General features: G+C 42.1%; 1 protein-coding gene across 1 annotated transcript in view; it reads right to left on the bottom strand.

The window, feature by feature from the left end:
* Positions 1–12347: 12347 nt before the first annotated feature.
* LOC138762621 (coiled-coil domain-containing protein 3-like) overlaps positions 12348–23794 on the bottom strand; it is a 35744-nt gene continuing 24297 nt past the window's right edge. Inside the window, exon 3 of the mRNA XM_069936252.1 lies at positions 12348–13332. Within this exon, the coding sequence (XP_069792353.1) occupies positions 13039–13332 (294 nt within the window). The 3' untranslated portion in view covers positions 12348–13038. The remainder of the gene's footprint in view (positions 13333–23794) is intronic.

Below are 23794 nucleotides of genomic sequence, written 5' to 3'. Positions count from 1 at the left end.
CTTCAGAAGGGTTCTGGGTTTAGGCGGGAAACCTGGGTTATAAGTGAGCAGATGGGGGCAGAGCCGGGAAGCAGGGCCAGCCATCAGCACAACTCCCTAACAGTGATTCCCAGTTCATTGCATTCATCCCTTCCTGCAGAATTTAATGTCTGTGAATGAAGACAGAGAACATGGGTTCATTAAAAAAAAAGTTGAAAAATATAGTTATTTACAAATTTACAGATTTAAGTGGTCCAGGGGTCTGGAGATCCTGGTGGAGCGCCTTAGCACCGGGGGGCCTTGGACTCCTTTGGTCTCCTGCTCCCCTTATGAGAGAGGAGAGGCAGGTTGGGTCTCTGGCTCTACTTTCCTCCTGGACTCCATGGCTCACAGAGGACTGAGGCAACGGACCCTCTGTTCCAGCGCTGCCAGGTCCCTGATGGAGATTGTGTCCTCTCTGCCATCTGGGTACTCCACATAGGCATATGTAGGATTGGCATGAGGGGTTGGTCTTGCTTCTCCTCACATGCTTCCTGAGAAGGACTGGACCAGGAGTGGTGAGCCAGATTGGGAGTGTAGTTCCCGATACCAACCTTCTTTCGAAATTAAATAGGAACTCACAGTACATAATAGCAACCGGATGGAATGGAGCGCCATAGGGAGGATTTCCTGCCAGCATGAGAGTGGGAGGCCTTTTGACTTCAGGGCCAGTTTGACAGCCTTCCACACCATGGCATTCTCCTTTTCAACCTGTCCATTCCTTCGGGGGTTGTAGCTCGTAGTCCTGTTGGATGCGATGCCCCTCACCAGCAGGTATTGATGCAGCTTGGAACTCATAAAGGATGAGCCCCAGTTGCTATGAATATAGCTGGCCAAAATGGAGTTAGGGCCTTTATAACTGATGAAGTGGATGTGTCTGGTCATGGAATGGTGAATGGGAAGCAGGGGCACTCATCAATAATAGAAAGGAAGAAAGTGTTCCTGTTCATGGAGGGGAGAGGTCCCTTAAAATCAACACTGAGCCAATCGAAGAGCCTGGATGACTTGATCAGATGCACTTTTGCAGGGCGGTAGAAGTGCAGCTTGCACTTCATGCTGACCTGGCAAGACCTGGTCATTTCCCTGATGTCTTGCACGGAGTAGAGCAGATTGTACACCTTAACAAAATGAGACATGCGGGTAACCTCTGGATGGCAGAGTTGGCTGGTGTGTACAGAGGGACAGCTTCCTCTGGATAAGGCATCTGGAGGGTCATTAAGGGCTCCTGACCAATAGGCGATGTCATAATTGTAGGTGGAGAGCTTGATCCTCCAGCTAGCAATCATGTCATTTTTGATTTTGCCCCTCTTGACATTATTAAACTTGAATGCGACCGAGTACTGATCAGTGAGAAGTGTAAATTTCCCACTAGCCAAGTAGTGTCTCCAGTACCTTACTGCTTCAACAATGGCTTAAGCCTTCTTTTCCACTGATGGGTTCCGGAGAGTGGCCTTGTAATGTCCATGATAAAAGTCCAACCAGCCTGCCAGCTTGGTTGAGGGTAGCGGCCAGGGCTACATCCGAAGCGTCGCTATCCCTTGGAAAGGCTCATTCTCATCCACCGAGTGCATGGTGGCTTTCACAATGTGGTTTCGGAGGAAGTTAAAAGCTGTTTGGGCTTCAACCAAGAGGGGGAAATTAGTGGCTTTTAAGAAAGGGTGAACCTTATCAGCATACTGAGGGATCCACTGGGCGTAATATGAGAAAATCCCCAGGCATCTCCTCAAAGTCTTTGTGATCCCAGGGATGGGGAGCTCTAACAGGGGGAATATCCCATTGGGATTTGGGCCAATGATGTCATTCTTCACTACGTAGTCAAGGATAGCCAGATGTTTAGTGCTGAAACTGCTCTTGTTAGAGTTATAAGTGAGGTTCAGGGCTTTCACCGTGTGGAGAAAACACTGGAGGTTGGTGTCATGGTCTTCCAAGGTGTGGCCACAGACAGTGACATGATAGAGGTAGGGGAAGGTAGCCTTCAACCCATACTCATCCACCATTCTGTCCAGTGATACCGAAAGGGACCCTCCAGAATTGATAGAGACGACGTTACCCTCAAATATGGATGATCCTCGAGACAGATGGGCAGCTGGTGATAGGCAGCTTTCAGGTTGATTGTCGAATAGACCTGATACTGCGCGATATCATTCATCATGTCCAAAATTCAAGGGAGGGAGTAAGCGCCCATGAATGTGTACCAATTAACGGTTTGGCTATAGTCAATTACTAGCCTGGACTTGTTTTTCCCTTTTACCACTACCACTTGTGCTCTCCACAGGCTGGTGCTAGGTTTGATGATACTGTCATCAAGAAGACGTTGTGTCGGGAGTCACGTGATGGAGTAGTGGCCGGACGGTGAACTCCAGCCCTCTCCAGAAAAGTCGGGAAAAACAAAAGAAAACACAAGGGCACAGAAATAAAAGTTACAGAAAAGTGAGTATAAAGGTGGAAAGAAGATGGCGACAAAAAAAGAAAAATCGAAAGCAACGGTAAGAAGAGAGGAAGAGAAGACAAAGGAGGAAAAAGGTGAAGGCCTTACCTGTCCAAAGAGGCCCGCTGCGGAGAGAGAAACCCGCTCCCTCAGGTCGGTAAATAATGGACTACAAAAATGGCTCGCAGAGCCGAGTAAAAGTGCGCAACCGCGCATGCGCGATACTTCACGCATGCGCGATGCGAATGAAAAAAAACACACCGACGGGAGGGGGGACCAGCTGGGGAGTCGATCTCCACAGCCGGCAACGACAGCTGCAGAACACCTGCAGCAAGAAGAGACCACAGAAGACAATAGAAACAAGAAAGAAGAGGAGGAAAGGGCACCAAAGAAACAACAGATGGTCAACCCAGAGGAAGAAGAAGAGTACAGTGAAATAGAAGAAAAGAAAGGCAAGGTAAAGGATATACTTGCTCTTATTAAAGGATACATGGAGTCATTTAAAGAATGGCAAACACAGGAATTTAAGGATTTAAGAAAAAGAATAAACAACACAGAAGAGAAAATAAATAAAATGGAGATGACCTTAACAGAAATGGGAAAGAAAATGGACAAGATGGAAGAGCGGGCAGTAGCAGCAGAAATGGAGGTAGAAGACTTAAAAAAGAAATTGGAGAAATCTAATAAAAAAACTAAAGAGACACAAGAACTACTAGCTCAAAAAATAGATACAATGGAAAACCATAACAGAAGAAATAACATAAAGATAGTGGGCCTTAAGGAAGATGAAGAAGGCAAGAATATGAGGGAGTTTATAAAAGAGTGGATCCCTAAGACCCTAGGATGTCCAGAACTACAGCAAGAAATGGAAATAGAAAGGGCACATAGAGTATTGGCCTCTAAACCACAACCACAACAAAAACCAAGATCTATTGTAGTAAAATTCCTAAGATATACTACAAGAGAAAAGGTACTGGAGAAGACAATGGAAAAAGTAAGAGAGGGCAACAAACCACTGGAGTATAAAGGGCAAAAAATCTTCATTTATCCAGATATAAGTTTTGAACTCCTAAAGAAGAGAAAAGAGTTCAATACAGCAAAGGCAATTTTATGGAAGAAAGGGTATAAATTTATACTAAAGCGTCCAGCGGTATTGAAAATATTTATTCCAGGACAACAAAACAGACTATTCTCGGATCCAGAAGAAGCACGAAAATTTGCAGAACAATTACAAAAATAGACTGAGGGAGGAAGACGGGTAATGAGAGTTAAAATGATCACGATTGATATGTATGTGGGTGAAGACAAAAATAGACTGAGGGATGAAGACGGGTAATGAGAGTAAAAATGATCACGATTGATATGTATGCGGGTAAAGAGGTATAAGAGTGAATAGAGACAATGAGCATACATGAATGTATCTGTACTTAGTGGAAAATATAGATAGTATAGACAAGAATTAATAAGGGAAGGTAATGGAATAGAGAGAATAAGGAGGGAATTAAAAGAGTGACCTTTGTGACATATGAAAAGTGAAATCTTTTCTGGGGGAGGCGGGGTGGGGGGAAATAGCGGTCACTGCAAAATCAGTTGACGCTTGCGAGTGGATTCGCAAATCCAAATGGAGAGGGGAGATGTGGTTGTCCGACAAGGGATAAAGGACAACTCAGGAGGTGAAGGGGAGATTGGGGATAAATAAGATAGAAATAGGAGAATAAGGAAAATGTTGGATGTTGTAGGAATGTTGTCTTATAAAGAGTTGAAAATAAGAAAACAGAAATGGAAAAGGAGGAAAGGTAATGATGGAAAAACGGAAAGAGAAGATAAACAAAATATAAAAGGGCTACGCTGAACTATATGTCTTTAAATATTAATGGAATACATAACCAAATTAAAAGGAAGAAACTACTAAATTTAAATGAATATATGTATTCCATTAGAAAAAATAACATATAGGTTAAAAAATAATATTGAAATATTCGAACAAGTATAGGAGCCTTACATTAAATACAATAGCGAAAACCTACCGGGGACAAACATTACCTAAGTTGATGGAAGGAGAAGGAAAGAAAAGAATGGACTCAGTAGAATTTCTGGTGTAATTTTGTTGAATGACAACATTGTCTGACTGGCTTAATGCAACCTAGATTGTATACCTAAAATGGATGAGGTGGGGGGGTGGGGGGGTGGTTTGGGAGGAAAGGGGGGGGGAGAAAAAGTCACTGTATATGTGTGAAAAAGAAATAGTGTATATCATGGCTAATGTGATTTATGGTGTGAAAAATAAAAAAATTTTAAAAAAAAGAAGACGTTGTGTCTCAGACTTCATGAAATCTCGGTCTGCTGTGCTGTACCTCCTGCTCTTAGTTGCAATAGGTTTGCAGTCTGGGAACAGATTCAGAAAGAGAGGAGAGGGGTTGGTATTCAGTGTGGAGTGGCTGCATGTGGGTTCTGATTTTAGGGGCCTCTGTTCTGAACCGTTATGGGGGGGTGGGAAGGGGACCTCCTCCAAGGTCACGCTTTTAAGGTAACACAGGAAGTTCAGACCCAACAACACCAGAGCACACAATTCATCAAGTATATACAAGCAAAATTTATAGAAATCCCCCCTTCAAACGACAAATGTACTATACTAAGTTGTTGAACACGCGTAGAATGCGAATGAGAGACAAGGTATATGCGGTAATTGGAAGGATACATCTTCAGGTTGTATTTTTGCACAGTCCGTGAGTCTATGAAGCTTTCAGTAGAGCCTATGTCAATCAGGCATTTAGTGGAATGTCCGTTTACCTTCACAGTCACTGTAGAGTTCTGAGCTGGTGAGGTCTGTCCTGATCTAGGACCATCAAAGCCAGGACCCTGGAGACTCCATACTCCTCACTCAAGTGACCCCCATCATCCTGGGTTGACCTGTGTGGGTAAGATGGCTTCAATCTCTTGGCGTGACAAGATGGTTCCCCTCCTCTGACGATGATGGTGACAAATTTGAATTTGGGTCACGGGAAGATGGCCACCAAGCCTTTCTGTGCCACTTCCTCACTGCCACCCTCTGTCGGTGTTTAGTGCAGCAAATGGGCTCGGGTGAATTTGTGGCAGATGGCTTGGGGATGGAATTGGATCCGGGAGAGGTGCAGGCTGTGGACTTCTCCAGGCTTCCCCTCATGTGGCATATCCTCTCCCAATGTCCTTTCTTGCCACAGCTGGAACACACTGAGTCTTTTGCCGGGCAATGAGATCAGGGATGCTGGCTCTTGCCACCGATAAAGCACTCCGTGGCATGGGAGCACTCCCTAGCATTGGAAGAAGCAGCCATTAGGGCTGGGGTAGCGGGAGCAGCTGGTTCTTGGAAGGGGTCACCTGGATGAGTGAGCTCGCTGGCTTCGAGGTCGTGGTTCTTGAGCTTGGCCTGTTCCAATGATTTGGCCAGTTCAACATGGCTAGACAGGTCCTTCTTTTCCAACTCAAGTAGTCGCTGCCTCATGTACCTCGAGCGGACCCCCATGACTAGAGTGGCCGGATCTGTTTTTCTTCACGAACACGACCCATATCCGCTTCATACCTGCATTTCTTGGCAAGTGTCCACAGATCTAGCAGGTAGTCATCAATGGTCTCTCCTGGTCGTTGGTGATGTAGAGCAAGTCAGTGCCTCACTAGGATCTTGTTTTGTGACCTCAGGTACCTAATCATCAACGCATCGATGGCAGCGTCTAATGTAGTGCAGTCCTTGATGACTGCAGACCCTTTCATTCCTACAAAGTGCGGACCTCCTGAGTTCATCAGTGTGGAAGACATCTGGTTGCATTCAGGTAGGCCTGGAAGCAGTCTAGCTAGTATGTGAACCGCTCAGCCGCGTCGGGGGACAGAGGGTCTACCAGCAGCATATCAGGCTAAGTAGCACTTCCATCATTTAGGGAATAAGCTAATAAAATTGTAGCATGAACAAAAGCTCTCACAATCGGAGGGAGAACAAATGCTTTTATTAGCTTATAATTATGGGTTCAACAGTCATCTTCAGAATGGTTTTGGGTTTAGGTGGGAAACCAGAGTTATATGTGAGCAGATGCGCGTGGAGCCAGTCGTCAGCACAACACCCTACCAGTGAATCCCAGGCAACAACAGAAACTTAACAATGAAACTGTTGATGCTGAAGTGAACTTAACCGTATGTTGGGGGTGGTGGAACAAGCTATAAAGCAGGGGTTCTAGCATGCAAGTTAGATGTAGGGACTCTGTAACTCGCTGACCTGTCAGTAACGATGTTATCAGGTAGGAAATGCATGTTTCTCATGGCATTTTCTTTCTTTGGAGAGGGACTGACAAAAGCCAGGCTCTGAAGTTAATTATTTCAGTGATTTGCACACCTTTTCACTAATATTCAAAGGTATTAGTAAAATGGAACTTATTGAAAGGATACATATTATCTAGAACAAAAAGGCAAATAAGAGACACAAAAATAGGTTCAAAGTATTCAAATATTAATACATGGGTGCTTCAACAACAATTAATCACATCTCCTTTTAAATTTAAATGTAGACATAAAGCACGGTAACAAGCTGTTTCACCCCACAAGCCCTTGCTGCCCAATTTACACCCCATTAACCTACAACTACCGGTATGTTTCAAATTTTAAAAGGAAACCAGAGCCCCTGGGGAAAACCCATGCAGACACGGGGAGAACATATAAACTCCTTACAGAGAGTGCCGGATTCCAACCCTGGTCCGGTCCCAATTGCTGGTGCTGGAAAGGCATTGTGCTAACAGCTACGCCAGTGGTTCTCAACCTTTCTCTTTACATTCACATCACACTGTAAGTATTCCCTATGCCATTGGTGCTCTGTGATTAGTAAGAAATTGCTTAAGGTGGGATGTGGGTGGAAAGAAAAGGTTTCAAAACCATTGTTTTAATCGTCCCTCATTGACTCGTTATGTGCACGGTTTCATAACACCAAAGGAAATGGGCCAATGACAATTTTTCTCAAGCAAAATATTTCAGCCACAATTGGGTCTAGAGTAGCGATCCTCAACCTTCCCTTCCCACCCACATCCTACCTTAAGCGATCCCTTTCTAATCACAGAGAACCAACGGCATAGAGATTACTTAAAGTGGGATGTAAATGGAAAGAAAAAGGTTGAGATTCACTGTGTTATGCCAACTGTGCCATTCAAGGAATATCCAGGCTGCCAATATTTCACCTTTAAATATTCTAACATCCAATTTTCTGCATCATAACCTGCCGCACGCTTCTGCTTTCCACCACAACCAAGAGGAGAGTGCTTGCTAGTTCCCGTGCGACGATACTGAGTATATTTCACCTTTCAGTCTGTTCAGTGCAGACTCCTCCCCTCCTTGCACCTTAAGCAAATTACAGCCTTGGTATGAGATGTATTATTTTAGATTATTAGCTCTTGTTTAAGCAGAAGCTTTGTCCCCACCTTCATTTTTGTCAGCATGAATTTTTGAGACAGATTATTACATTTTGGGATGTCTGGAAATACGCTTGGCCAAGTCACCAATGGATTGTCCAGAGATGTCATGTTTCTTGGGCTGGTCTTATCACAGTCATCCACTGTGAAACAGATCTTCAAATCATTAATATTTTAAACTCAGGAACATTAAGATGTTGACGTGAGAAACTTGGCCAGCATGTATGTCTTTAGTCATTGGAGCTTTTTGCACACTGTATAATTTTATGACCACGTATTTATTCCCCTTTTGTTAATACTGTTGTTATAAAATGATGTATATTTTCAAGAGAAAGTTATTTTTCAAGATAGTACAATAATATCTATATTTTACCAACTATCGTAGATACTTGTGAAACTGATGATACCTTGTAACAGTCAACCCCCACTCTTTTTGGCTCCAAAATTGTGTTTTTGTATGACCCACGTAAAAGTTTACCCCCCCACCTTTTATTATCCTCAACTGCCTGCCCATCCGATCTCCTGACACCCAGACCACCCGCCTATCCAAGCTACCAACACCCTGACTGCAGGTCCTCACCTTGGTGGGCCACCCTCCGCAGCTCCCAATGCCCCGAGTGTGGACCCTCGCCCTGGCTGACCACCCATTCAAGCTCCCACCACCCTGAATGCTTGGTCCCAGCCATCCGAGCTGGTGAATCACAGGTCCTTACTGTGGTTAAAAGTATGATCCATGTAAAAATTAACCCCCCCCCAAATTTGACCCCCAAAAATTTGATGACTATATGAGAATATAGTGTACAAGTTTATAAACCTCTGTGTATCAAAATGGTTACTAAATTTTCTTACTTTTAAACTAAGTTATGGAAGAACAGATTGAGAGTAGAAAGCTGGAGATATTATATTGGCCTCAGTAGACTAACAAAAAGAAATGCCACTCTCTGAAATTAATTCCTTTTTTTCAGTGGTTTGCAGGCCTTTTTATTATTATACAAGCTTCAAAAATGAAATTGATTGAATAGAAAGTAACTCGAACAGAATGGCAAATAAGAGACATGTGGTTTGAAAACTATATATAAGTCACATTTGATTTTTATAAGCCAGATAAAACTGGCTTGTAAAAACGGAATCCAAAACATTTATTTGTTCCTCCCGCACTGGGATTGTGGCATGATTCCCAATGATCAGATACCCAGATGATGACATTAGGTATAAAAGCTTGCAACTCTTGACCGGGACTAACCACAAACTACATAGTATGCTGATACAACCACTGGACTGTCGGTGACTGTCTGCGCCTGTCCGCACTCCTGCACTGCCTCCTGCAGGGGGAAACCCACTGTACCTGCAGGGAGGTAACCTGGGAGGCTGGCTCCACCTACTCCCTGCTAGTCACTGGCCCCATCCATATAAAGGCTCATGCACATAGCAACTGCTTTAGTATTTGTATTGCTGACACCTTCGTCGTCACTCTACATTCTGGACAATATTTCTTTTCTGCCTCCTTCAGTTTGAATGTGAAACTGTTAAGGTGTAGAGTCTGTTAGAGACAATAAACATTATAGAGTTAGATAAATTCTTCAAAATTATTGGACACAAGACACAATTTACTTATGGTGAAGAAAGATAGCTTACTTGGCTTTGTTTGGATTCAGTTTTATTGATCACATGATTTCAGGAGATGTTAATCAAGAGATAAAAATATACACACATCATATGTGAGAAAGTAATTCTAGAGAGGCACTTTCGGTGAAAGTACGCGGGCAACTGCAACCTCAAAGTGTACATTTCACTTGGCTGACTGGTCCCACTCACTGGCGCTGTGAAGTTGTTGCGCCAACCGTGCCGCCCTGATGGATCAGTACCCATACCCATATCTGAACCCATTTTCAACCCTTCCCGTCCTGTCCTAATGCATGCCTTTGCTCAACTCAATGTTGTGGAGCATGCAAGAGGTGAGATGGAAAGAATCAAAGTACTGGCTTTTCCCCATTCCCCTGTCGAAAGTGCTCAGCCTCCACACACTGCTTCATTCCATTCACGACACTGAGAGCTTCGGGTCTGAGGAATGAGGATCGACCACTTATAATTCATTTCAATCCCATTGCAGCTGAAGTTGCATCACAATTTTGCCTCCAGAAGTCCCAGCGCCCGCCCTCCCTCCAATATTCTCCAATGTATGCTGGTGACAGTGGACTTGGAAAGCACACAATCAAAAAAGGGAAGTGGTCACTGTTTGTCAACAACATAGACAGTATATTGTGTAATAATTCCCAATTTGTGCAAAAAACATAACATTTCAGCATTTCAAATGAAATACTAGCACAAACGCACACCAGCCTTCAAAGAAAACCCTTCGCCCAAGTTACTAAGTTTAATCAGAGTGTCTTTTCAGAAATTAGACATTTGTTCGTAAATTATGACACAAAGCAAGACTCACACTCAGAACACGTGCATAATCTGTTTCAGCTACACAAAAATAGTAATTCGGAGCAACTCAGATTCAAAGTGGTCCTGGATGCCTGAATATTGACATTGGGCGGAGAACTGGTGTTGATGGTGAATGAAGTTAACCAATCATATTTGGAAACAGGAAGAGGTGGGGTGCACAACGGCGTTTCAATTCAGTGGGACCAATTTATGTAACATGGTAATTAGCAGTTTCGCTGTGCATATTAATAACGTCCTAGAACTCCGCGATACCTTTGTCACTAGAGTGAGTTTTCTGATGAATGTGAACAGTTAAAGTGGTGTTGATTATAGAGCAGTTGAAAGGTGGATGATGTGATATATTCAATCAGTTCAGAATAGCAATCAACTACAAGGAAGCTAAAGTGGTTTTCATGATACGCCAATATCCACCTGTTTTGTTTTATCCTGGAATTTAAAATGGTTTTAAGCTTTTTCTACTTGATAGTTATTCAAAAATTGCTTCAACAATTATGGGGGTAGAGAATAAATTTAACAGGCAATATATTTTTGTTTGATCAGAGATTCTATACTGGAAAGATTCTGTATTAATAAAATAGGATATCTTTGGTTTTAAGACTAAAAGTCTGCATTAAGTGCTCAGTCGAGATCAGAAGAAATATGAAGATGTAAGAAAGGAAGATAAAGCAATTTAATGTGAGGCTAAGGACCTAGTGCTGGAGTGAAGGGGAGGGGATTGGGATCTCCTTCAGGGCAGGTAGGATCTATGCGAGAGGGACGGCTTAAATCTAAACTGGGGGGGGGACCAATATCCTTGCAGGTAGGTTTGCTGGTGCCACTTGGGAGGGTTTAAACTAGAATGGCAGCAGGTGGAAACCACAGTAGCAGGGCAGCAAGTGGAGCAGTTGAGGGAATGGCAAGCAAGTCCGAACGGAAGGACTTGAACACGGTGATATGGATGGGCTGAGGTGCATCCATTTTAATGCAAGTCGTCTTATGGGTAAAGCAGATGAACTTAGAGCCTGGGTCAGTGCATTAAGTTATTAGCGACCTGGCTGCAAGAGGGACAGGACTGGCAGTTCAATATTCCTGGGTTTCAATATTTTAGCAGGATACTGAGGGAGATAAAAGATGAGGTGGACTTGCATTAGTAATCAATCAGGTAAAGTGTCACATCTGCACTGAGAGAGAGCATCCTTGGGAGACTGAAACACATTGATGGCACTAAATTGGTGGAGGTGTAGTCACTGTAGAGAGTTATTAAAGAATACAACAACCAGATACTAGATTTAGAATTACAGCGCAGTGACGGGCCATTTGGCCCACGAGTCCATGCCGCCCAATTTACACCCCATTAACCTACCACCCCCTGGTATATACAATAGACAATAGGAGCTGGAGTAGGCCCTTCGGCCCGTCGAGCCAGCACCGCCATTTTACAGATCATGGCTGATCACTACTCTCAGTACCCCTTTCCAGCCTTATCCCCATAACCCTTATGTTTCGAACAGTGGGAGGAAACTGGAGCCTCTGGGGGAATCCCACTCAGACACGGGGAGAATGTGCAAACTCCTTACAGGCAGTGAGGAATTCGAGCCCCGGTCCCAATCGCTGGCACTGTAAAGGCTAACTGTGCTGCCCTTATGGATCAGTTACTGATGAAGGCAGCAGAATGGTGGATGGAGTTTGAACTGGACAAGTGTGAGGCATGGCAAAGGCAAACGGAAAGTATACAGTTGAAGGCATGACTCTTAAAAGCACTGATGTGAGAGCCGTCTGGGGCTGAGATCCATAGCTCTTCGAAAGTGGCCAAGCAAGTGGATAGGATGGTAAAGAAGGCGTGTGGTATGCTTGCCTTCACTGGTCGGCACATTAAGTATAGAATGTGGAAGTCACTTTGCAGTTGGATGAAACTGCGTTTAGGTCAGACTTGGGGGTGTTGTTTGATGTCCTGGTTGCCTCATCACAGGAAGGAAGTGGAAGCCTCTGAAAAGGTACAGAAGGGATTACCAGGATGTTTCCTGGATTCGAGGATATGAGCTCTGGGGAGAGGTTGGACAAGTGGCGGCGGAGTGGCCAAATTCAAAGGAGATGTGTGGGGCACGCTTTTGCCGAGTGGTGGGTGCCAGGGCTACAAGTGGAAGCAAAGACGAGATTAATGTTTAAGAGGCTTCTAGATAGACGCGTGAATGTGCAGGGAAGTGAAGGATATATATCGTGTGCAAGGAGTGGAGTTTTAGTTGTATGTCGACGTTGTGCTCTACACAGATATTGCAGCCAAAGGGCCTGTTCCTTAACTGCACAGTTTTACATTCTATGTTCCCCAGTGTACCTAAGACGCTGTAAAACTGCTCTTACCAGTATATCACGATTTACTACCCCGCTACAATTCTATTTTGCACATTAGTTATTGTTTTTCTGAGGATTCTTGCCAATTTAGTGATGACAGAATAGTTTCCTATGATGGGTCCCATGCCTGCTTTACCTTGGGGGTTTTTTTCATCTAAATTCAATGTGTTTTTTTATTAAAAGCAGGAAAAAACTTAAATTGCCCAAGAAATATATTGTAAATGTGAAAGTGAAAGAGCACACCTATGTTCTCTCGTTCTCTTCACTAATATTTCTGGGAGTAGATTGCTGCAACAACGTAAGTGGTTTCCATATGGGTTCCATTCCCACTTGGCAGGGGAAGTATTTCAACCCATCTTACAGACCATCACAACCAGTGAATCAGGGACATTACAATTTATGGTTGACTGGTTTCTTGGCCGGTTTCTTCAGGATCTGTTTGCCAGTGTCCTGTTTAGCATTCAATTTTCCTCTTTCCTTTTTCTGTTCCTTCTGCAGAAGCTGCTTCCTCAGCATCGCCTCCCGTTTGCTCTCTTTTTTCACCTGCCTGAGGGAGCGCTTAATCCTTTTCACCTTCTCACGCAGATGATTATTGGACTTCTCGAGAGACCTCACCTTCTGGGAGAGTCTCCGCACATGGTCTTCCTCCTCGTAAAGGGCCTTCTGTACAGTTGAGCAAAGGAGCTAAAGGTGGCATCAAAGACATTCATTAGAACATGGGGCATTAAGATCAAGTGACAGCTTTCCTCTTCAAAGCTAAATTTATTATCATATGTCATAAAGATGTAAATTTGCTTCATCAAACCACAGGAAAAATACAAAGATGGATCAAGTCGCGGCCTCCAGCAGACAGACGGATCAGCCCTAGTGCACCCATTATCAGCTAAAACTGCCCATTATGATAGTATTCTATAAATGGGCCCCATACCTTTTCAAACTGAAAGTTTTTATCTTGACCTAATTTTCTCTAAGCTTAGATATGACATTACATCCTGTAGCCATTGCATGAGTCGGTGAGTGTTCATCTTTCCATTTCATTAAAACTGCTCGTCTGGTTATCAATGTGATAAAAGCTAAAACCTTGAGATGCCGATGAAGGTTTATCCAGTTCACCTGAAAAATCAAACAGTGCAGTTAAAGGGCATGGATCTAATTTAGTCTTAGAAATCGTCGATAAAGATGGAAAAATATTCTGCCAATATCCTTCTAATTTAGGACATACCCAAAACATATGAATCGGCGAGGCTTCAAAAATGTTATATTTTTCACAAAATGGATCAACATCTGCATAGAAAAAGGCTAATTTGAGTTTAGACATGTGTCTTCTGTATATCACCTTAAATTGTAATAAACAGTGTTGTGCACAAAATAAAGATGCATTGATCAAACTGAGAGTGGAATATCAATCCACATTTGAAAAAGTTATATTAAGATCACACTCCCAATCATTTTTAATCTTAGCCATTGGGGTCAATCTTAAATCTAAAAGATCAATATAAATACGTGACACAGGCAGGGAGTAGGTAGTTGGAACTAGTTGGAGTTTCACGTAAATCGATGTGGACTAAAAGGGCCGATATGGCCTGTTTCCATATTGTAATTGTTATATGGTTATATCAATCCATTGTACATCAAAAAGCACATCTAGAATTAGACGGAGGGGGTTAGATTAGTATTAGTTTTAGATTTTTTTTTCTTTTAGATAAATGGATTTATGGGGGTTAATTATGATTATCCCAGATTATATCTTTTTTTCTGGATCAATGGTTCTCAACCATTTTTTTTCCACTCACATCCCACTTTAAGTAATCCCTAAGCCATCAGTGCTCTGTGATTAGTATGGGATTGCTTAAGGTGGGATGTGAGTGGGAAGGGAAGGTTGAGAATCACTGCTCTAGACCCAATTGTTACTGAAATATTTTGCTTGAGAAAAATTGTCATTGGCCCATATCCTTTGGAGTTCTGAAACCGTGCACATAACGAGTCAATTAGGTACAATTAAAACAATGGTTTTCAAACTTTTTCTTTCCACCCACATCCCACCTTAAGCAATCCCTTACTAATCACTGATAGTATAGAGAATACTTAATGTGAGGTGTGAGTGGAAAGAAAAAGATTGTGAACCACTGGTTTAGATATGATATCAAGGTATAATGAGGAGTGGTATAATATTATTTAACTGATTTATTCACACAATCATTTTAAAAAACAATCACATTTAACAATTAGGATCAAAATTTGAAATTTGTCATACTGTGTATTTATTTTAATTATGGGATATGTAGATGTGATCATATATTTTTGCTTGATCAATATGTATATGGGATTTTTATGTTAAACTCAATAAAAATATTTTTAAAAGGAAAAAAAAAATCTAAATTTGCTGCATTTTCCCTGTCTCATAAAAGACACTAACACTAAACACACAAAAGTGAAAAATATAACAAAAAAGGTCAAAACAGGTTCCATTATTGTCACGTAACCACTACATTTAGAATGTTACATAGATGAAATTCTTCAACTTTTGTCCACCGTAAGGCAGACAGAGAATCGCCACTTTGTCCATTACCCCTTTACAGAAACCTACAGCACCCGGTGTTCCTCTGCGGTCTCCCCTCCAAGTACAGACCAGGCCTGAGCCTGCTTCGCTTCCGATATCAGACAATCCCAGGCATGTTCAATATGAAAGGAAGAGAGGAAAAAATATATATATAATATTGACCACTCATATTTGGTCATCGTGCAAAACCATTGCCTGAATCAGTAGCCCAGACAGCTGTTTGGTAGTGCTGAACTTGTGCTCAGTGACTATTAAATCAATATTTACACTATATAATGTACAGGAACCAGAATACTCAATGTTAACATTGGTGGTAACCTTTTAAAATAAATGAATTACGGCTGGTCTTAAAATATCACACTTGTAAATATAGTGTGTAACCACATAAAGTTTTGGGGAACCAGATGTTTGATTTATGGTAAAAAACTATCACCATTTCAGAACGTCCAGACCATATTCTGGAGCAATGCATACGTGCAGTTCTTTGCTTGGATGAAACAGAATGCCTGCTCTTTCACTGTATAAACACACTGAACTTACCCATCTTCAAAAGCTTAGAACTCTCTCTGAGTTTGCAGCCATATGCTGATGTTTTCACAACTCAGATACACAGCTTATGAGTGCAGAACACTGGAAAATCTCCTTCTGCTTGGTAGAATTATTTGGAATCTCCTGCCTCAGAGGCAGTGGACGTTTAATTATTGGGATTTTTCAAGGCGGAGAGCAATATATTTTTGAGCGATCAAAGGCAAAGATGAACCTAAGGTACAAAATCTTACTAAATGATCAAGAGAATATATTGCCTATGTTCTGCCCCTATTTCGTGTGTTCTCTTTCAACTCAGATCATCCTATTCTTTAGAATATAGGCAGAGTAGTTTGGAGCAAAGTGGGAAACATCCAGTTGTAACTCAACCATTCATGAACTAGGCTGTGTTTTAGAGCAATGTGCAACAATAATTTAGCATGAAAGTCTGCCTGATGCTGCAGTTGCAGTGGTAATACAAAACAGTGCTGGAGAAACTCACCAGGTCACACAGGATCTATAGGAAGCAAAAGTATATAACCAGCATTTCAGGCCTGTGCCCTTCGTCAAGGTTCGGAGTTAGTCTAACACCATACAGGATGATGTAGCTCACTTGATTGGAATATTCCTCTCTCTGCATCATGGCATCCACAAAATCCCTAAACCAAGTTGGCAAACCTTCTTCAATGACAACATTGTCTGACTGGCTTAATGCAACCTAGATTGTATACCTAAAATGGATGAGAGGGGGGGGTGGGGGGGGTGGCTTGGGAGGAGGGAGGGGGGGGGAGAAAAAGTCACTGTATATGTGTGTGAAAAAGAAAAAGTGTATATCATGGCTAATGTGATTTATGCTGTGAAAAATAAAAAATTTAAAAAAAAACATCACCTCCACCACCTAGGTGGATAAGTTTTTCAAACTTTTCTCTTTCCATTCATACACCACCTTAAGTAATCCTGTGCCATCAGTGCTCTGTGATTAGTCAGGGATTGTTTAAGGTAGGATATGGGTGGAAAGAAAAAGTTTGAAAACCATTGTTTTAATTGTCCCTCATTGACTCGTTATGTTCATGGTTTTGTAACTCCAGAAGAAATGGGCCAATGACAATTTTTCTCCAGCGAAATATTTCAGTAACAATTGGATCGAGAGCAGTGGTTCTCAACCTTCCCTTCCCACTCACATACCACCTTAAGTATTTCCTTACTAATCACAGAGCACCGATGGCATAGAGAATACTTAAAGTGGGATGTGAGTGGAAAGAAAAAGAATGAGAACCATTGTCCTGGACAATTCTTAAACTTCCCACACTTCGCCCATTCTCTGCTATCTCCACTAATTTGTTTCTCTCTTTGCTAGTTTTGATGAATGCTCCCAGAACTGAGATTCCAGCTGGAAATTGAAGGGGTAAACATCAAGGGACATACCGACAGTTCAGAGTTATTTTTTTTATGTTTTGTCCTGCTAGCATCCCATCAGCGTTAGGGGTAAGGTCAGACAAGAAGTGAATAATAATTGGATGATGTCTCTGGGAAGCTATACAAACCTCAAATATTTCTGTTCCAGGTGTGCATCCTTTCATGTTACCATCCTAACTCTCTATAACAGTGTAAGATCATGCAAGAAACATAAATATCCCACTTCTCTGACATTCTTCCAACATCAAATTAAATACACTAACCAAAATTAAATCTTGAAAAGCTGAAAGTATGGAAACTGGAAGCTGGAATTACAAATAAGTTCTTTTCAAATCAACTGTATGGCTGTTCTTTCCCAAACCAAGAAATAAATGTTATAATCAAAAACGACACTTGGTAAATTTGTTCTTGGCCTTTTGCCTACTGGATGCACAACACTGGAATTCGTGGTGCCAGACCACCGGATTATTTGAATTTCTCAGCAATGCTGAATTACTTCAGATGGTGCAGTTCCAGTCAGGCGGTTTTTTTTTCTTTTGGCTGAGTCACCCAAAGCACTTTATTTAATGATTTGGCATTTAGCACACAGGAGCATTGGGTTGGAGTGTGGATGAAAGGATGGAACACTGCCAGGACAATGATCCTCTATCCTTCTCTCTGCCTTTTCAATCTTTATTGAGAAGGTTTCTCTGAGGTTGTTTTAAATCAGGGGTCCCCAAACATTTAAGACCATCGGCTCCTGCATAGAATCCTTGATCCCTCATAGACCCCCAGTCATGTACAAACATAAATAAATAGGTAGTCGTGCAGTTTCCAAATGCATTAGTGAGAGCAACTGCAGACTATATGCTTGGTGTCCAGGGCTCCCAGCACTTTGTTACAACACCCTAATTGCCAAGTCACAGATCTGTAAATTAACCAAGCAAGTGATTACAATAACAGTAAAAAAAAACCTTTGCTTCTGGCCAGGATGATACCAAATGGAGCTGGATCCATGTCTTCAGCATCGGCAACAGCAACTCCATTCTCAACATCGGGTGTGGTACCGTCCGCATCAAAGAAGTCGCCTCGGGTTCTCAGGCAGAAAGGGCACCTCAGGCTCCCAGGCAGAAAGGGCACCTCGGACTCCCAGGCAGAAAGGGCACCTCGGACTCCCAGGCAGAAAGGGCACCTCGGACTCCCAGGCAGAAAGGGCACCTCGGACTCCCAGGCAGAAAGGGCACCTCGGGCAGGAATGGGGAGTGACAGGTTATGTTGTATTTTATATTATGTATAGCTATGTTTTTGGAGGAGATAGATTGTGGGATTTTTGGTTAGGTCACACACAGATACAAACACTTCAAAGCAGATCTCATTTTAAAATGCAAGCATTATGCATAAGGTGGTCTGCAAAGACAATAGACTCCTGTGCTGGAGCTTTTCACAACGAGGTGCACATGGAAGGGCCCATCTCAGGAAACTGATAAGATCTTTCATGAATTGATTTTGGGAGTTAGCAAGCTGTTTTGGTGGAGTGTGCTGTTTTAGGAAGGTCATGTGGTTTTGCAAGCAGAGAGAGTCAAACAGGTTTTTCTCTAAGTGTGACAGAGAGAGAGAGACCCAGTTTTCTGCAGTGGCTTTTGGAAGCTTGTTTGAAACCCCATTTTGAAGACGGGTTATGAGTTCTGAGTTCAACCTGTTCAAAACCCTTGTGGTCCATACAAGAGGAGATGGCTGGCTGTATAATATTTCGCCTGAGATAAGGGAAACAGAAAAGGAACTCTGTAGTGACCTGAAAGAAAGAGGTTATCATCTGGAAAACCCTGATGGGGCAAGTTTATTCAGCAAGACACTGATGTGGCTGATCAGAAGGAATCAGTTTGTGTGTGTCCAACGAGCAACAAATCTCTCTCTGAAAACTGACAAGAACCTTCCTGAGAAGTAACAATTTATCTTTCAAGCACCAAAGCCTGGTGAAATTCACAAATGTTAAATTCTGTGCACAGTATAAGAATTGCCTGCAACCAGTGAACTTGGAGAAGTGAGAAGTGAGATTGGATTGTGAATCAAAGAACTTTTCTGAACATATATACATTACATATACATGCACTTAGAATTAGGAGGGGGTTAAGTTAATAGTAATAAGTTAAAGTTTGATCCCATTTTCATGTTTAAAGATAATTAAAAGCAACTTTTGTTTAAGTAACCATTTGTCTTGGTGAATTTCTATTGCTGCTGGGTTTTGGGGTCCTCTAGGCCCATATCAGTGGACATTGAGCTCCTGGGGTGGATGGGGATGACAGGCTCCCAGGCTGAAGTGGGGATCTCAGGCTCGCGGGCAGGTGCAGGGACCTCAGGCTCTTGGGTCGGGGGAACATCAGGCTCCCAGGCAGGAGCGGGGACGTCAGGCTGGAGCAGTACCTCAGGCTACTGGGCAGGATCAGGGACTTTGGGCTCTACAATTCTTTCAACCCTACCAGTTCAATCAAACCCCAGCATTTATTGACTCCCTTTTGACCCCCCCCCCCCCCGGCATTTTTTGACCCTTGGATACTCCTATCAACCCTCAAGGGCAATATCAACCACTTTGGAGATATTGTAAATACTGGGGCTCTTTCAACAAAACAGGATTAAACCCAGAATAGATCAGAGAGACATATGGAGGTTGAACTAAAGTCAGTAAAGCATTCAATAAATTAGTAAAATGAAAAAAACTTCATGAATTCCCAGTGTTAAGCTTCATTATATTGGTACTCTAATAATAGGCTCTTGACATGCAAGGAAATAACTTCCACATGAGAACGACACAAGTAGATTTCCTGCACAGTTCCTTACATTTACTAAGCTACCATGACCCCTTTAATTTAAATTCATCCCTAATTTGAATACATAGGCTGCACTGATGTATCATTTGACTGATTTATGGAGGTAAAAATATTAATAATGACCAAACAACCAGCACTCGTATTTGTTGTGGTCTTTGCCGAACTTCACGAAACTTACATAAGATAATAAAAATTGTTAGTTCTCTACCAACTCTCCACTTCTTTTTGTATAGAGTTAAGGAATAAATCTACAGATGCTGGGGTCGAGTGCAATATACAAACGTGCTGGAGAAATTCAGCAGGTCACACAGAATCCACAAGAAGTATAGGGTAGCCAACGTTTCAGGTCTTTCACTTCTCTGTGGATGCTGCATGACCTGCTGAGTTTCTCCAGCACGTTTGTGTGTTGTAAATTAATTGGAGTAATTTGACTATTTATTATCTGCTGAATGATAGTGTTTTTGTTTTACATGGAACTGGCTTTAAGCCAGTTTTACATTCCAGTTTCCACATTGCCACCTTTTGACTTCTCAATAATTAGTCATCAAAAAGATTGAAGGACCAGTTCCTGTGCCGCCCTGTTCAGTGATCTGCAGTCATTTGGACGAGTACAAATGTAGCCAGTTTTGACAATACCCAAGTCCAGACATAATGGGTCAGGAATGCTGAACAGCTGAATTGAGGCAGGGGGCAGAGGGTTTACTTCTCTCGTTAGCTCCCTAATAACTGAGCAAAATAACTTTTGATACAAGCAAATGCTAAAATCCACAGCAGTCAATGAGAAGCTGGAGGAACACAGTGGGTCAGCTGGCATCAATGAAGAGAACTCATTTTGGATTTTCACCTGAAATGTTGACTCTCCCTTTCTTTCCAAGGACGCTGCTTGATCCGTTAACTTCCTCCAGCTTCTCGTGATTTGCTCATAACAGCTTCTGCCTGATTTTAAAGGGCAGCGCTCACAGGCTCAGGTGAGAATTATGGTTTGTTACAGTATCTCTGAGAGAATGAACTCCTGTATGCACAGTTCAAGAGAGGATTGCTCCAGGTAGTTTGGCAAAGGGAATTGAAACTAACATTAAGCCTCCAATATGCATATCTTGGACAATCTTTTATCAGGGGAGCATTTAAAAGGCCAAATGATCAACACAAATCAACAAGGAAGGTGATGAGCATGTGATTAACTGCAGTGTAAGATTCAATGATAAGCCTTTCCTAGACTATTAATTCATTAAATAAAGACCATAAAACCATAAGACCTAGGAGCAGAAATAGGCTCTTCAGCCCATCGAGTCTGCCCCACCATTTAATCATGAGCTGATCCATTTTCCCACTCGGCCCCACTGCCTGACCTTCTCCCCATAACCTTTGATGCCCAGGCTAATCAAGAACCCATCAATCTCTGCCTTAAATACAGTACCCTGCATAATGTTTGGGGCAAAGACACTTTTTTTTTTCCTTTATTTGCCCCTGTGCTCCACAATTTTAAATTTGTAATCAAACAATTAAAGTGTACATTCCAGATTTTATTCAAGGTTATTTGTATGCATTTTGATTTGACCATGTAGAATTATAGCACTTTTTATACATAGTTCCCCTATTTCAGGGCACCATAATGTTTGTGACATTTGGCTTCATGGGTGTTTGTGAGTACTCAGATATGTTTAATTGCTTCATTGGTGCAGGTATAAGAGAGCTAGGCTTGCTTCTAAACTTTTGATCATCTTTGGAGTCTGTAGTTGCCATTTTTCAACATGAGAACCAGAGTTGTGCCAATGAGAGTCAAAGAAGCCATTATGAGGCTGAAAAACAAGAATAAAACAGTAAGAGACATCGCCCAAACCTTAAGATTACCAAAATCAACTGGTTGGAACATAATTAGGAAGAAAGAGTGTACTGGTAAGCTCAGTCATCGCGAAGGGACTGGTTTTCCAAGGAAGACTCCACTGCTGATGACAGAAGAATCCTCACCATAATGAAGAAAAATCCCCAAACACATGTCCGACAGATTGAAACACTCTTCAGGGGGTAGGTGCAGATGTTTCTACGACTACTGTCCGTAGAAGACCTCATGAACAGAAATACAGAGGCTACACTGCAAGTTGCAAATCGTGACAAAGGTGGTTGGTTTGGATCTTGAGCAGATCCTTTAAGCCTCAATCTTCACTCTTACAATCACTCTGATACAGGTTAATCCTGGTCTCATCTGTCCACAAGACCTTCATCCAGAATTCTGCAAGGTCATTTAAACACTTCTTGGCAAACTATAATCTGACCATCCTTTCTGTGGCTAACTAATGGTTTGCATCTTGTAGTGTAGCCTCTGTATTTCTGTTCATTAAGTCTTTTGCAGATAGTCGTCATTGACACATCCACACCTTCCCCCTGAAGAGTGTTTCTGATCTGTTGGACATGTGTTTGGGGATTTTTCTTCATTATGGTGAGGATTCTTCTGTCATCAAATTTCTGTTCATTAACTCTTTTGCAGATAGTCATCATTGACACATCCACACCTTCCCCCTGAAGAGTGTTTCTGATCTGTTGGACATGTGTTTGGGGATTTTTCTTCATTATGGTGAGGATTCTTCTGTCATCAACAGTGGAGTCTTCCTTGGAATACCAGTCCCTTTGCGATTACTGAGCTTACCAGTAGGCTATTTCCTCTTAATGTAGATTGTATTCATCCTAATGTTTGGGCAATGTCTCTTCCTGTTTTATTCTTGTTTTTCAGCCTCATAGTGGCTTCTTTGACTTTCATTGGTACAACTCTGGTCTTCGTGTATAAAAATGGCAACTAGAGACTCCAAAGGAGATCAAAAGCTTCAAATCAAGTCTAGCCTTTTTATACCTGCACCAATGAAACAATTAAACATACCTGAGTATTCATAAACACCCATGAAGGAAATGCCCCAAATATTATGGTGCCCTGAAATGAAGGGATTATGTATAAAAAGTGCTGTAATTTCTACAGGGTCAAACCAAAATGTGCACAAATAACCTTGAATAAAATCTGTAATGTTCACTTTAATTACACAAGAATTGTTTGATTACAAATTTAAAACTGTGGAGCACAAAGGTAAATAAGGAAATAAAATGTGTTTTGTCCCAAATATTATGGAGGGCCTCCACAACCACCTATGGCAACAAATTCCACAGATTTACCATTCTCTGGCTTAAAATTCTTCTGCATCACTAAGTGGAGACCCTTCAATTTTGGAGTTCTGCCCTCTTGTCCAAGACTCTCCCAACATGGGAAACAACTTTTCTACATTTGAAATGTTTCATGAGATTTCCCCTCCCCCACCCCCCCCCCACCCCCCCATTCTCCATAATTTTAATGAGTACAGGCCAAGAGCTGTCAAACATTCCTCACATGATAACCCTTTCATTCCTGGAATCATCCTTGTGAACCTCCTTTGAACCCTCTCCAATGTCAGCACATCCTTTCTTAAATAGGGACCCCAAAACTGTTCACAATGCTCCAAGTGAGGTCTCACCAGTGCTTTATAGAGCCTCAACATCACATCCCTGCTCTTATATTCTATTTCTCTTGAAATCAATGCCACCATTGCATTTGCCTTCTTCACTGCTGACTTTACCAGCAACTTACCGCATATCCTGCATGAAGGCTTCCATGTCCCTTTGTATCTGGATATTTTCAATTTTCTCCCCAGACCAAAAATAGTCTGTCCTTTACTTCTTCTACCAAAGTGCGTGACCATCCACTTTCTGACATTGTATTTCATTTGCCATCTCTTTGCCCATTCTCCAAATCTTTCCAAGTCTTTCTGCAGCCTCTCTGTTTCCTCAACACTACCTGGTCCTCCACCTACCTTCGTATCCT

The sequence above is a fragment of the Narcine bancroftii genome, chromosome 5 (genome assembly GCF_036971445.1).
Source record: "Narcine bancroftii isolate sNarBan1 chromosome 5, sNarBan1.hap1, whole genome shotgun sequence".
NCBI lineage: Eukaryota > Metazoa > Chordata > Chondrichthyes > Torpediniformes > Narcinidae > Narcine > Narcine bancroftii.
This window is presented reverse-complemented; position numbering and strand designations above follow the sequence as displayed.